Source organism: Aquarana catesbeiana, linkage group LG01 (genome assembly GCF_042186555.1).
Source record: "Aquarana catesbeiana isolate 2022-GZ linkage group LG01, ASM4218655v1, whole genome shotgun sequence".
Taxonomy (NCBI): Eukaryota; Metazoa; Chordata; class Amphibia; order Anura; family Ranidae; genus Aquarana; species Aquarana catesbeiana.
The window spans coordinates 98,773,253-98,788,523 of NC_133324.1; the positions used below are offsets into that span (position 1 = coordinate 98,773,253).

At 42.6% G+C, this 15,271-nt stretch overlaps 1 protein-coding gene across 2 annotated transcripts in view; it reads left to right on the top strand.

The window, feature by feature from the left end:
* PARP8 (poly(ADP-ribose) polymerase family member 8) overlaps positions 1-15,271 on the top strand; it is a 416,167-nt gene that overhangs the window by 295,232 nt on the left and 105,664 nt on the right. For both annotated transcript variants that reach the window (XM_073622188.1, XM_073622196.1), the window contains exons 8-10: positions 4,750-4,810; positions 12,354-12,444; positions 13,393-13,459. In XM_073622188.1, the coding sequence (XP_073478289.1) occupies positions 4,750-4,810; positions 12,354-12,444; positions 13,393-13,459 (219 nt within the window). The remainder of the gene's footprint in view (positions 1-4,749; positions 4,811-12,353; positions 12,445-13,392; positions 13,460-15,271) is intronic.

Sequence of the window (15,271 nt, forward strand, 5' to 3'; positions counted from 1 at the left end):
CATTCCTATCCCCACCACTGCCACTGATGTCAACCCTATGTTTGCCACTGATGTTATCTCTATCCCCACCACTGCTACTGATGTCATCCCTATCCTCACCACTGATGTCATCCCGATCCTCACCACCACTGATGTCATCCCTATCCTCACCACCACTGATGTCATCCCTATCCTCACCACTACTGATGTCATCCCTATCCTCACCACCACTGATGTCATCCCTATCCTCACCACTGATGTCACCCCTATCCTCACCACTGATGTCATTTTAATACTATAACAAATGAATACGGATTAATTTGGATCTGTTCGTTTTATTTGGACGGTAATATATAAATAAATGTATTTGTGATTTAAAGTAAATTTATAATTGTCTGTCAATTCCACGGTCTAATGCAATTCTTAGATGTGAAAAATTTGGGGCCTAACTATTGCATCTGTTGCATCTGAAATAAATGAAGGACTAATCTCCCGAATATAGCCAATCTTCCAAAATGACAAAAGAATAACGGAACTTATAAAAAATCGATTTGGAACAACAAACATATGCTCTCCTGAATGTTTTGTTGCAATTCCAATACGTTCAGGTGTTTAACGGGGCTTTAGTGTCTATGCTGTATACACACGATCGCACATTCCGGCAACAAAATCCATTTTTTTTTCCGAAGGATGTTGGCTCAAACTTGTCTTGCATACACACGGTTACACAAATGTTGTCGGAAATTCCGAACGTCAAGAACGCGGTGACGTACAACACGTACGACGAGCCGAGAAAAATCACATTCAATAACCAGTGCGGCTCTTCTGCTTGATTCCGAGCATGCGTGGAACTTTGTGCGTCGGAATTTTGTACGCGATCGGAATTTCCAACAACGGATTTTTGAGATCCAGATCTCAAAATTTGTTTGTCGGAAATTCCGACGGAAAATGTCCGATGGGGCCTACACACGGTCGGAATTTCCGACAACAAGCTCCCATCAAACATTTCCCGTCGGTAAATCCGACCGTGTGTACGCGGCATTAGAGTCAGGTTGTGGTGAATCCCGGGTCTCTATACACGTCAGGTCTTGATGTAAAGTTCAACCACTGCGACCAATAAAATAAAAACCTGGGTGAAGCCAGAATGACACAGCAAAGTGAACATTAATGAACAGTTTTTCCCTTTCCTGATGGGAAGTTAAATATAACTGGAAATATAAAGTAAACAACAAACATGTTAAATGCAGTCATTTAGTTTTTTAAATAATTGGTTTGGGTATTTTGTTTTTAATATGAGCTTGAGTTTGTCTGTTATACTAATCCAATAATTTATAAAGCTTTACTCAGAAAACAGAGGCAATTGTTAATTTTTCCTTGTAAAATTTCTAATAGCCAGAGTGTCATGCAGATCCAGTGGTTTTAATCATTTCTGAGTCACTGACCTGAAACAAGCATGCTAATCAAGAGACCCAACTTTACTTGCTGCATGCTTTTTGCAGGTCACTAACTTATTATTGCATTAGGAAAATTATTAAGATACAGTTACATTCAATAAAGACAACACAAGATCCCAATAACGAATGGAACAAGACACCAACAACAATAAAATTACCAATAGTAGCAATTAGTACCAAAAAAAAACTAAATGAAAACTATACTCTGACCACCTGACCTCCGGAAGGTTTACCCCCCCTTCATGACCAGGCCATTTTTTGCGATACGGCACTGCGTTGCTTTAACTGACAATTGTGCGGTCATGCGACGATGTACCCAAATAAAATGTTTGTCCCTTTTCTCTGCGCTAGAAAAAAAAAAACCTGACAATTTTTAAAAAATATATATGTATATTTTTTACTTGCTGCTATAAAACATATCCAGTAAAAAAATCTAAATTCTTTTTAAATTTAGGCCAATATGTATTCTGCTACATTGATTGGTTTGCTCAAAAGTTATAATGTCTATGAACTATGGGATAGTTTTTATTTTTTTGCGATCAGTGGCTTATAGGGGGACTGCGATATTGCGGCGGACAGATCAGGACACCTAGCGGACACTTTTGAAACTTATGCACTGTCACTGCACTAATGACACTGGCAGGGAAGGGGTTAACATTACGAGCGATCAAACGGTTAAATGTATGCCCAGGGAATGTTTACTTACTGGGGGGGAGGTGCTTTGAATTCTTGAAGGCATGGATTGGTATTCCTTTTTTACAGGAACACAGGATCCATATCCATGTCTTCTGTACTCGCAGATTGGCAGTCTGCCTTGTTTACATATACCCGCTGATCGGCTCTCGCTGTGTAAAATCACAGCAGGAGTGAGCCGCCGGTAGCTCGCGCTCGAAACCTGGAAGTGCAGAATCACGTATATATACGTGATTCTGCACAGAGGGGCGCCCTGTACCAGTAAATCTGCTATGGGGCAGTCGGGAAGAGGTTAAAATATAGCATAAAGTAAATAAGTACTGAAACCAAGGGCAGCCAAACAACTTGCCCACTTGTGTTTTGTGTTCAGTTCACACCTTGGACACTGTCTTCATAGAGTTATTATGCTCACCTCATGGCTGGATTTCTTCAGAGAGCTTCTATTTCCTACTACCATCCAAACTTAAAGTGGATATAAACCCTCACATATACCCAGTGAAGTGTACAAACTCAGATGATACACAGAGATAAAACAAATCCTCCTACAAAGGTATTACCTGTAGATCTGCTGTGTTCTCCTCTCTATACCCCTTCAAAAGTTCAGACTGTGTTAAAAATCTTTCTTCATCTATCAGCAGCACATAGGGAAGGTTGGAGAGACTGCAGTTACAGTGTGTGAGAGCTGATTGGAGAAAAGGAACAAACCCCCCTCCACACACAGCAGAATTGTCTTCTGAATAGACAAGCTCTGTTCTGAGCTCTCCCCCCCACCTCTATCACGACACAAATTTATCTCATGTGTCGGGAAAACTTCTCAGAAGTGACTAGTGCTGATATCAGAGGAACAAAGCACCAGAGAGAAACCACATTTAGAGCTTTGGAGAGAGATAAGTAAACACTACAGATATATGTGCTTTGCTCAAATTCCATGACTCAGGTTTACAACTACTTTAAAAAAGAACTTCGGAGCGGCACTCTATGAGTTTAATCCAGAAAGTACATATGGAAACCGTTAGTTCATGAGGAAGCTTGTTTATTGCACTGTGGGCAAAACAAACAAGGACTGCGAAAAAACTCTAAAAACTGCAATAATAAGTCATACAAATATATACAAACATTAATAATGTTAAAGCGGAGTTCCACCCAAAAATGGAACTTCTGCTTTAAGTGCAGGTGACCCCCTGACATGCCACATTTGGCATGTCATTTTTTTGGGGGTGGAGTGGATACCCTCTTTTTAGAGGGATCCAGCTCCCACTTCCTCCCGGGGCACCGCGACACCGGAAGAAAGTTCACCTTTCCCCCTCCCTCTCGGCAATCATCTGGGACACATGACAGGTCCCAGATGATTGACCGGACAGTCACAGTGAGCAGCGCAGCTCGTGCATGCGCAGTGCGTGCCTGGCTGTGAAGCCACAGCCATGCGCCCACAGTGACACGCCGCAGAGAGGAGGGGGAGAGGAGCGGGCTTCGTACGCCCGCATCACTGGACCGTGGGACAGGTGAGTGTCCCAATAATGAAAGTCAGCAGGTACACTTATCGTAGCTACTGACTTTTATATGGGTGGAACTCCACTTTAAAAAGCAAACAGTACCACTGGTGACATCCAGGTGGAGGACTTTGAGGAAACGCCCCTGGTCCATCTAGTACTGCTCGGCTCTTCTGGGCCTTTTAAACATCTCACGGCGGCTGTTACACATCTCTCACCACCCGCAGCACAGTCCGGTCCTCTCCTGTCTTCATCTCAGGAACTGCAGCGGGCGGCAGTGTCCTCCTGCACTCTGCGTTTTTACCACCTCTGGACACAGGACCAGCCTGACCATCTGTCTGCAGGCAGCGGGATGCAACCCGTCTCACCGGGCTTCCATCAATCCCAACATGGCCTATGGCGCCCCTTTTCCATGTTTGACTAGCAAGCCCTTTGGATGGTCTTAACCCTTCTCCACCCGGATGTCACCAGTGGTACTGTTTGCTTTTTAACATTAATTTTTGTATATATTTTTATAATTTATTATTGCAGTTCTTTCAAGTTTTTAGAGTTTTTCCGCAGTCCTTGTTTGTTTGGCCCACAGTGCAATAAACAAGCTTCCTCATTAACTAATGGTTTCCATATGTACTTTCTGGATTTAACTCATAGAGCACCACTCTGAAGTTCTTTTTTCCTGCATATGCATTGTTCCAATGGTTGGCGGCTGCACTGGATTCCAGTCCATTAAACCTTGCTGGTTTATGACACCTCCACACACGATCTACAGCTTTAGCGCTCAAGGACTTTGCTGTTTTTTCTGTAACAACTACTTTAAACCTATGATTCATTGCTTCTGATCAAATTGGCCTAGAATGTGTATGTATTGAACACTAGATGGTAAGCTCCTAGGTGACAGTTTTCAGATGTACATAATTCTGTATACTGTACTGTTGTTTGTAACATGCTGGCACTATATAAAGATTGCAAAAATGTTCTGCTTGCAAATGTTATCGTACAGTATTTGTATTCTATGTGAAGTACATCCACATGTCATTTTACATTTATCTCATCATTTTTTTCTTTGAAGCCCAGCTTTTTAAAGATGACTAGTTTTTATTTCTATCTGAATATTTCACATTTCCTCTGTCCTGCAGGGAATACGGAGCAATTGATGATGTGGATATTGATTTGCATATTGACGTTAGTTTCCTTGATGTAAGTCTTTTGGTTTTCATTCAAAGAGTATATAAAGTAATCTTACAATAACATTAATATTTTATGTCTAGTTAACGTTTGCAATATAGAATAGGATTATCTACACAGAGGTGTGAAAGTCGTTTTTCCAGATGTGCTTCGGCTGACCCTTTGATTGTTAATTCTGAAATACATGCTGTCTACATTTATTAGAATTTTGTGATTGAGAAAAATGTCACTCTGACACATCAAACCATTAATGAACAAAAATATACAGTACAAGCAGAAGTAAACCCTCCTATCCTTTTCAGCCAAGGAAGCTGCCATCTTGGCCTCTGTTTGATCTGCAACTGCCATGATGCTGCACATGTGATCAGTTATGACTCCAGCCATTTGATGGTTTGACAGTTTGGTTGAGAACACAAATGTGACAGTTAGCATTCCTGACATGCCTAGAATCCAACTGTTTTTTGAAACCGTTAAATTAATGTGTTTGGTTCCACTTTAATATTACACAGACTTTGGTGCTCCGGAATGATAGCCTACTGACACCCACAATAACCCTCTGACACTTGAATCAGAGTCTGTCTTAGGCCCCTTTCACACTGGGGCGGGGGCGGCCTCGGCGGTAAAGCGCCGCTATTTTCAGCTGCGCTTTACCGTCGTATTTGCGGAGGTATTCGGCCGCTAGCGGGGTGCTTTTAACCCCCATTAGCGGCTGAGAAGGGGTTAAGACCACCCGCAAGCACTGCTGGAGCAATGCTTTGCCGGCGGGATAGCCATACTGCCCATTCATTTCAATGGGCAGGAGCGGTGGAGGAGCGGTATACACACTGCTCCTTCATCGCTCCAAAGATGCTGCTAGCAGGACATTTTTTACCGTTCTGCCAGCGCACCGTTCCAGTGTGAAAGCCCTCAGGGCTATCACTCTGAAGAGACAGGAGAGGCTCTTTCAGGGCGCTTTGTAGGCGCTATTTTTCGCGCTGTAGCACCTGCCAAGCACCCTAGTGTGAAAGGGGTCATAGGAGTCCCCCCTTACATCAGGGTTCCCAGCAGAGCCCCCCTTACAACAGTGACCCCACCAGAGCCCTCATTTGCATCAGGGTCCCCATCAGAGCCCCATTAAATTAAGGTCCACATCAGAGCCCCCATACATCAGAGGCCACCTCAGAAGTCAGCCCTCACATCAGAGCCACCATCACCCCCCTTACATCAGGGTCCCCATCAAAACCCCCTTACATCAGGATCTGTATCAGAGCATGCCTTATATCACCTTAGTCCTATTTAGGAGTCCCCCCTTATATCAGATTCCCTACCATTGGTTATCCCTCACCTTGCTTACAGCATGTCTGTAATTAGTGCGGCAGCAAGAAAGGAGCCAGGAGCTGGAGCAGGTATGGATAGAGGAAGTTCAGTACCCCTGCTGGGACAAGCACACTATCAGTTTCTAGGATGTCAGCAATCCTAGCAACCAACTGACTTGGAGAAAGATGGTACAGCGGAAAGGAAACCTGTCCCTAGCTACTGGCAATCCTGTTGTGGGCCATACTTTGAAGAAACCTGCTCTAGATGTGCAGTTTGTGTATCATCAAAGTCATCAAATTGGGTTGCACAATATTTCTAAATGCTCGGAATATAACTCATATTTTTACTATTAAAATTTATAGAATAAGAAATAACACTGTAAAATGTTAATCCAGGGAGTATCCAATTGTCTTCGGAGATCAAGAAGGAATTTTCTTCCTGTAAATTGTACCACCTTTTTATTCCTTCGCTCTTTTAGATTACTATCATGTTTGTGGTTATCAATTCAATTTTGTCTATTATTTAAAGGTCTTGATGGTCTTTTTTTTTTATATACTGTATATGGTGGCCATTTGTATGGGAGGCTAAGGCTACATGTATTGGAGTGTATTATACATAAGGTACATAGCTAATACATATGTTCCACAATCTCCTTATTGTATACCATACTGAAAAATGTGCCCATCATGTGGAATTAGAATTAGAGCACAGCTATTCCAGGCTTCCATCAGTCACATCTTCCTTGTGAAAAATATTTTCCCAGTTAAAGGGGATTTTGAGGGTTTGCACTTACTCTTAAAGGGGTTGTAAAGGTTCATGTTTTTTCACCTTAATGCATCCTATGCATTAAGGTGAATAAATGCCTGTCAGTGACCGGCCCCCCAGACCCCCGTTTTATTTACCTGAACCCTCGAACTTGTCGCACGGGGATGCGCTCTCTCTCCGGCCGGGGTTCTCAGCTCTTGATTGGATAGATTGATAGCCGCGCAGCCATTAGCTCCCGCTGCTGTCAATCAAATTCAGTGACGCGGGCGCCAGGGGGTGGGGCCGAGTCCTGCATTCGGCGTCTATGAACGCCGAGTGCTAGACTCGGGAGCGCGCCTGCAAGGTAACCCCCCAGGAGATTGCTTCTCCCAGGGGGTTATCAGATGTAGGGAGGAGCCGCGAGAGCCGCCGAGGGACCCCAGAAGAGCAGATTCGGGGCCACTCTGTGCAAAACGAGCTGCACAGTGGAGGTAAGTATGATATGTTTGTTATTTAAAAAATAAAAAAAAACAAACCTTTAGTGTCACTTTAAGTAAAATTGCTATAAAAAAAATTGTCTTTTACTGTTTTTATAATATAGGATAAAGAGCACAGCTTGATGTAAATAAGTTTAAATATATTTTTTCAAAGCCTCATTTGTTAGTTGCATATAGTTTGTAAATATCTCGGCATATTAGGGCAATCATATATACATGTGCAAGCTCTGCCTGCTGCTCATCTCATCTTCCTTCAAGTCTATGTAGCACCCTCTAGTGTGCTAGAATAGTTTTTTTGTTAGTGTAGGGAAATTGTTCAAGATTGGATGGCAGCCAAGCCTGTGTGTTTTTTCTGGGTCAGGGTGTGTGACCCAGAGAGGGCTGTATGACTCACAGGCAGCATCTCTGAGGCCTCCCCCTACTCCTGGAACTTGCTGAAAACTTCCAGAAGAATGGGAGTGAGGTTGAGGAGGAGCTGTCTAGAGTTTTCTGAGGGCCCTGATCAATCCATGGCAGATGGGTTGACAGGGGGCAGGCCCCCTCAAATATTCTTGGTCAGCCCAGCTAGGGCAGTGGAGTTCGGGTGGAAGCTGTAGATTGAGTGTTAGAAGGCTGTCGGAGACCCTTGAGGGTAGCCCCCTAGTCTAGGGGTGGTGACCTTGGATCTGGGAGCTTGGGTGCAGAAGGGACCCTCGTCATGACACACAGGGGTGTCCTGACCACAGGCATGGGAGCAGGAGAAGGACAGCAGGAAGAGAACACTGCTGGGCACATCTCCAGGGAGGAAGACAGCCAGGTGGGCTGATGAGTGTTACAGTCAGAGAGGACTGAGAAGACTGGGTGAAAGCAGTCTGAGATTGATGCAGAGTGAGTCTGGGAGGACTGGAAGTTTAGCCAAGAGGCGCTGGAGAAAGGGGCAGCTGCAGCCTGGTTGGCTGGCAGTGTCTGAAGAGACGGTGCTGGGATCAGTAGCCACAGAAAGACAGCTGGGTACTAGGACTTTGCTACACAAACAAGGGGCCCTTGGTCCCTGCCGGTAAAGGGCATTTGCTACCTACCCAACAGTGTCAGCTGGTCCTGGGAGTTGTAATAGCAAGTGTTGTGCTGGAGGACACTGAGGAGTGTAAATAGCTGTATAGAAGAGGTTTGTCCCTGAATAGTTCTACTACAGTCAAGTGGGCATCCCATATTACCCTTCTCCCTATCCAAGTTTAACCCCCTAATAAAAATACAAAACAAAGCACTGGACTGTTCCTTGCCTCAAGTGTGCTGTGAAAATGCTGTGTGCCTGGTTGTGCAGGATGGGGGATCTCTTTCTACTTGCACCTTCTTAGGGGGTGCGCTACATCTATCAGCCAGGGTCTGTCCACTTGAAAACAATAGACATTAATGATATGAAATCCATAGTACGCCTTATAGCCAGAGATCGTGCAATCTGTTGTCTGGCCTTTAGATCAAATAAGTGGGTTAGAGAGCAGTGGACTTTTTATTCATGGCAGGGGGAAGTTGTTTTTTTACTCAAAAGATCAATGTGATCTAGTAATGCAGACATGTGCCTTTCTGTATCCTTTTACTTGAATGTTATTGGTAGGAATAAGCGAGATAAAATACTGAAATTAAAGAGAGATAAGATGAGGCTAAAATACTTGCTTTTCCAGGCTCCCTCCGGTGCTGGTGAGACTGCTAAAAGCCAACGTGTTTGGTCACATTATTCTTTTAAAAGGTAAATTCAGACTGACAAATTACTAACCACATGCCAGACTCCCTAGCCTTTCCTACTGATCAAAGAGACCACCTGTTACATTACAGCAGTGGTCTACAAACTGCAGCCGGGGGGCCAGATACAGCCTTTTGCTTGATTTTATCCGGTCCTTGGGGCACTGTTCCTCTCACTGGTATGAGATACTATTGCTCCCACTGCAACCAACAATAGGGCACTATTCCACCCCCTAATACCAAAGATGTGGTACTGTTTGCTCCCACTGACGCCAGGACATTTTTTATTGCCATTGCTCACAGTCCGCCCTCTAAGGTCCGAAGGACAATAAACTGGACCTTTGTTTCGAAAATTTGGTGACCCTGGCATTAAAGAATCAACAAAGAGTTTCAGAAGATCATAAGGGTGAAGCCAAAATCAACTTCTACTTGATGAGTCGAGTTTTGATAATCATTTCAACTGCCTATAGTTGTAGATCTAGTAATTGTTTTGCCATGGGGTTTTTTTTCTGTGTGTTTTTGTGTCTGTGTCTTCACTGAGTGGAATTATCTCCACTTCCTGTTCCGTCAATTAGACAGGAAGTGAGGACCAAATTGACATCTAGCACCGTGAACACAGGTTCTTTCCACACTCTATCTAAAGCAAATTTTTGCTGAAGTCAGGCTGCAAGTGGCTGCAGATGCATACAGTATAATTGTTAGTGGAATAGTAATCTTTGTCATATGATACCACTAAACCAATTTTACTTTAAATTACAGAACATATTATTTGTGATAACACATAGGATTCAGTCTGAAACCTACAATACCATCACTTTTTCTGATTGCTTATTTTTGGTTCATTTTAGTCCTTACAATTGTAGCAATTTCTTGGTCTACTAATGTATGATTCATAAAATACAAATTACATATTATTTCGCTTGGTGAATAAATTAGAATTTGTATTGTTTTTTGCCATGGTATTTCAGCACTGAATTTGCAAATGTTGAGCTTCTGTTAAAGTAGAATTATCAGCTGGTGGTCTTTAGTAAACATGAGGTTGGGTATGATCCTGAACCCAACAGAAAGCTATTACTTCAGCCCGCTGCCACCCAATCAACTGCAGCCAGGGCATTCCCTGCCCCGCACCTACATGTACACAAAGGATCGAGGATTCTCATGATATTACTGACCTAATATGACCACTTGGTGGCAGTGGGCAGTAACAGCTTCTGAGTTTAATCGGAACCCAAGTTTGGACCAAACCTGAGCTCAGCCTTAATCTTTTAATGTTTATAGTGTGTATTTTTGTGTTAACAGACCATAGGCAGTTGCAGTCTGTACTTCCCACTGCAGGTGGCACTTGACCAAGTCGCAATGCAGAAAGGGAAGGAAGTTGTGAGGAACTTGGTTCCATTATGACTTCCTGCGGACACAAGGAGATGGATGTTCGATCGGACCCTGGCACCCAATGTGACTCAAAGGCCATCTTGGATCAGAGTATATTTAAGACTCCTGGGTTTGGTGTTTTATGAGAATGGTAGTACTTAGAGGTAGGGAGAGGTTTCAGAACAGTAAGGACAATGCAGGGACTACGTCTACCTTGCAGGAGAAAGCCTTCTCTTTTGGGCGTGGATCGGTCAGGCCACATTCCGCTCCACATTGCAGATGCTGTCAGCATCTTCAAGTCTTCAGACCACTGTCACAGTTTGTAAGTGGCTCTGGACGGGTGTGCCTAACCACTGGGTCTGATTGAGTTGTGTTTAACCTTCCTACAATATAACACTATTGCCTAACTTGGATTCTGTGGGTTCATTGTCTGCCAAACCACACTGCTCTGGTTTTGCTTTTATTAAAGGAAACTTGTCAATAAAAGATGGCCACTATTGTTGGCTTTGACTTTGCATTTGTTTGCCTCTGACCCTGCCCCATGATCCTCCCTCCTCTCTCATCTCTCCCACCTCCCCCTGTTCCACACTCCATCACCTCTCTCATTTTCTTATTCTCTGCCCTCCCTCCACCTCTTTGTTTTATTTGTTAGCTCCCTCTTTTAGGGCTCTCTCAAATGGGTGGCTAGTGTGGCAATAAAAATAGGAGGCTGAAACTGTGGTTTTACCACCCCCCTGGCCATCCACCGGCCGTCCACCCGGCACTGCAGCCTAACAGGGCTGTACACATGTTGGGGGCCTGCAATGCTTTTAGTGTCATGGCATTTTTAACTCAGGCTGCAGAGTTTGATGGGCAGCGCAGCCCGCCAAGCTTGCCCATGGAGATCAATGTGGCCACACCACGAGCCTAGCATTTGGGGTTCAGTCCTACAACGTAAAATTGCTATTCTGCAATTTTTAAAAAAAAGTTACAATAATAAATAAAAAAACAAAAAAGGAATCAGGGGGCGGCAGTAGTAACACCTGAATGCCTGCAAGCTGCTGCTATATAGTTAAGCAATCTGTGTTGTGCTGCCTCAATGTGTTCAAAAAAACGATCGTATCCCTTTGAGATCAAATTATCATGCCATAAATAGTGCTCACGAAAAAACAATATTTATAAAATACTTCAGATGGACAAATGTGACCTTCTATGTGCTCAACATCTCCCCAGGCAATGGTTTCCAGCATCAACAAAAGTGGCAAACTTTGTGCCTCCTTTATTTTAAAAGCAGGGTAGAACTACTCACAAGTTAGTGTAGGTATGTAGGTTTCAAACAAACCGCCACTCCAATCGCTCTGGAGGATGTCATGACATCACCGCTAGGCTCCTCCTTACACATGTTTCGTCCTAATGTATGTATTCCAGGGGCATAGGAGTACCAGCAGTGCCCAGATCACCATATATATAGAAAAAGATCACAGGCTTCCATCCAACAGGGCAAGCTGCATCCACCGCAGATCGCTTTTAGAAGGCGGTAAGCACTGGTCTGAAAGGGACCAAACATTATTATGCTATTACTTTATCAATTTTATTACACATTGACATTATTGATGTTATCAACCTTTTCCTTTACAAGTGCCAAATATCACCTTGAATTTGCATAAATAAGATTACCTCATTTTTACTTAGAAGTAATAGAATTTTTCTCCAGATGATAACCATGGTGGCTATCTATCTATCTATCTATCTATCTATCTATCTATCTATCTATCTATCTATCTATCTATCTATCTATCTATCTATCTATCTATCTATCTATCTATCTATCTATCTATCTATCTATCTATCTATCTTAATCTATCTTAATCTATCTTAACTATATATCTATCTATCTTAACTATCTATGTTAACTTTTTTCTAACATATTCGGTTCTTTTTATGTCTTTCGTCAGGAAGAAATTGCTGTAGCGTGGGATGTTATCCGCACAGAACCGATTGTAATTCGCCTCCACTGTTCTCTCACACAATATTTAAATGGCCCAGGTTAGTAGTTAAATCTTACATTTATGTATGCATCTTTTTAAAGGATTTTTTTTGGCATGGCTTTATTATGGCCTATTGCTGCTTTGTAACTGGGGCCCTTAGTTCCTAATTAAAAAGTAACTTCACCTTCTATGCTTTTTTTTTGCTAATTATGTAGGGTTATCTTAGGAAAACATACTTACCTGCTCTGCTCGGGGGGGGGGGGGGGGTCAGTATCCGCTGCTCAGCTGCCACAGGCCAGGTCTTATGCCACTATCCTCACTTTCTCTATCATTGGTAGCTGGCTGTCTCTTTGGGGTTCTTGTAATTGACCCCTGATGATGCACCGCCAGGTTTGCCCTCCAGCTGATGTGTAAAAAGAAATGAAAATGGGGCTAACACAGCCAAATATCTACAAAAATACAAATAATAGTACTAATGTTCATAAATTATGTGTAATGGTCCCCACACCACATGAGCAATCACCATCACCACCATAAAAAAATTCACACACACCGCCAGTCCGGTGACCTCTAAACTAAAAGTCTGTGGAATCGGCCATATACACTTCAAATTCAATCTAATGACAATACAGAGGCTGCCATTTATGACTTTCTTCTTGAAATGCTAGTTGCCCGGCTGTCTCAGCCTGAATAGTCACTGACCTGGGGCAAGCAAGCAAATTCTGATGTCGGAGTAAAATTAGAATTCCATGAAGTATGGACGCCAACCAGCAAAACAGCCAGATGACTTTAATTTTCATTGGGAGAGTTCAATGATGAGCCAACATATTTTCCAGCACTTTAAAGTGCATCTGTCATCAAAGCAAAAATTCCTCAGGGCGAAGCTTCTGAGGGAACCTGCCATGCCCCAGCTCATAAGTCACAAACTAGTTTTAGGACAGTACCCTTAAACCTGTTAATGCCTTGTGCATTCAATAGATTTCTCTGAGATTTCTCTTTCTTTCAGTGCCAACAGTTGACGTCTTTCAGATATCTACAAAGGAAAAGTTTGGTTTGGGACACCAGTTAAAAAAGTAAGTGAATTTTATACATTTTTTTTTCTGCTACTGTAACAGGACTGGAGCTAGTTTTTTATTGGGCTGTCATATTAGGGCCCTGAATATAGTGGTGAACCACAGGGAGAAGAATTAAATTCTCACTAAAGCGTTGCCAACATCCCAAATTTGATTGTAAAAGGGACCCTCAAAAAAGATCAAATCCATGCCTGCCTAAAGAACAACGCCCAAGTTTTTGTGACCCATATCCACTTCAGAGGTTTTCCTGCGGCTGTACTGTGGTGGTCAACCCTTTTTGGGACCTTTGTGTGTGGCTTTTCTGAGCACGGACGGGGTCCATCTTTAATCTTTGGTGGACAATTGGCGGCAGAAGTTTATTTAAGCTATTCAAGAAAACAATTTTCTGCATATATTTACATATTTTCTATACAATCAAGTATTGAATATACTCATTTTCTCTCCTAAAAAACGCCACTGAAGAAGGGACATCGTCCTGAAACATGTTAGGCTCATGGAGGAATCTGTATTCATTTTTGAATCTGTAGAAAATCCATTATATGCAAATTTTGTTCTGCACTAATGTTTTGTATAGACTGTTATCATGTTTTTATAAATATGCTTTTTTAAGCATTTTTTTATAATAAATAATATGCTTTTATAAAAAAAACTCTGTTTGCCTGTAAAGTCCCTTTGTATCAGGGGATACAAGTGTTCCCTCTTATTTGAGGGTCCCTTTTACAATCATGTTAGGGCCCATTCACACTATTGTGTTGACCTGCTTTTTAACACACTGTACAAATGTGTTTTAATGCATCTACACAGAGATAACAATTCTTTTCTATGTGTCTTGTTCACACCATAACACTGCGGTGACCTGCATGGCATTGCATTGTGTTTAAAATGCAACATGCAAATGCAACATACATGTCAATGCAACACTGGTAATAGAGAAAAAAATACTTTCTAATAGTTTTGTCCCCTCACAAACAAACAGTCCCCCTACTCAAACTGGATGTGACGTCACGTCACCTGCAAAACACATAGGATTTTAACACGCGTCAACGCACATAAGTGCACACCAAAATGTACATAAATGGAGGGTAAATGGAAGGAAATACATTTTCCATGCAATTTACTGCATGTTATGTGTAAATAAGCCCCTAAAGCTGGCCATACATGGTTCAGTTTTTTTTTTTATTAGCCACTAGATCGACTTCTATTGAGTGGAAACAGTCAGAGATGGATTTGAAATCTGGCTGGTCCTTGCTAAACTGGCAGAATTTCGATCCATCTATGGCCACCTTAAGGCACAGCTAAGTGATGCCTTTTTATACAAGCCTCGAGCATGTAAACATTCCCATCCACTGACTATCATAGCTTAAAGTGGATGTATACCCTCACATATACCCAGTGAAGTGGCTGACCTCAGTTAATACACAGAGATGAAACAAATCCTCCTATGTAAGTTGTTTACCTGCAGTCTTCTCTTCTCTACAGCCGTTCAAAGTACAGAATTTTAAAGATTTTCTGAGAGTAAAAAAAAGGGGGCCAAGAGCTGAAGTTACATGTGGAGGTTTGAGAGCTGATTGGAAGGAAGGGACACCCCCCCCCCCCCCCCCTCCTTTCACACAGCACTCAGGAACAGAGCTGAGTCTGTCAATTTCCTGGAGTTTTCTTCCCTGTCACCATTTTTCTCTTGGTGTCAGGAAAACTTGTCAGAAGTGATTCATGCTGATAGCAAAGCAACAAAGCAGCAGACAAAAGTGACACTTAGTGCTCTTAATTGAGACAAGTACACACTATAGAGGGATATGCTTTGTTCCTATTTAA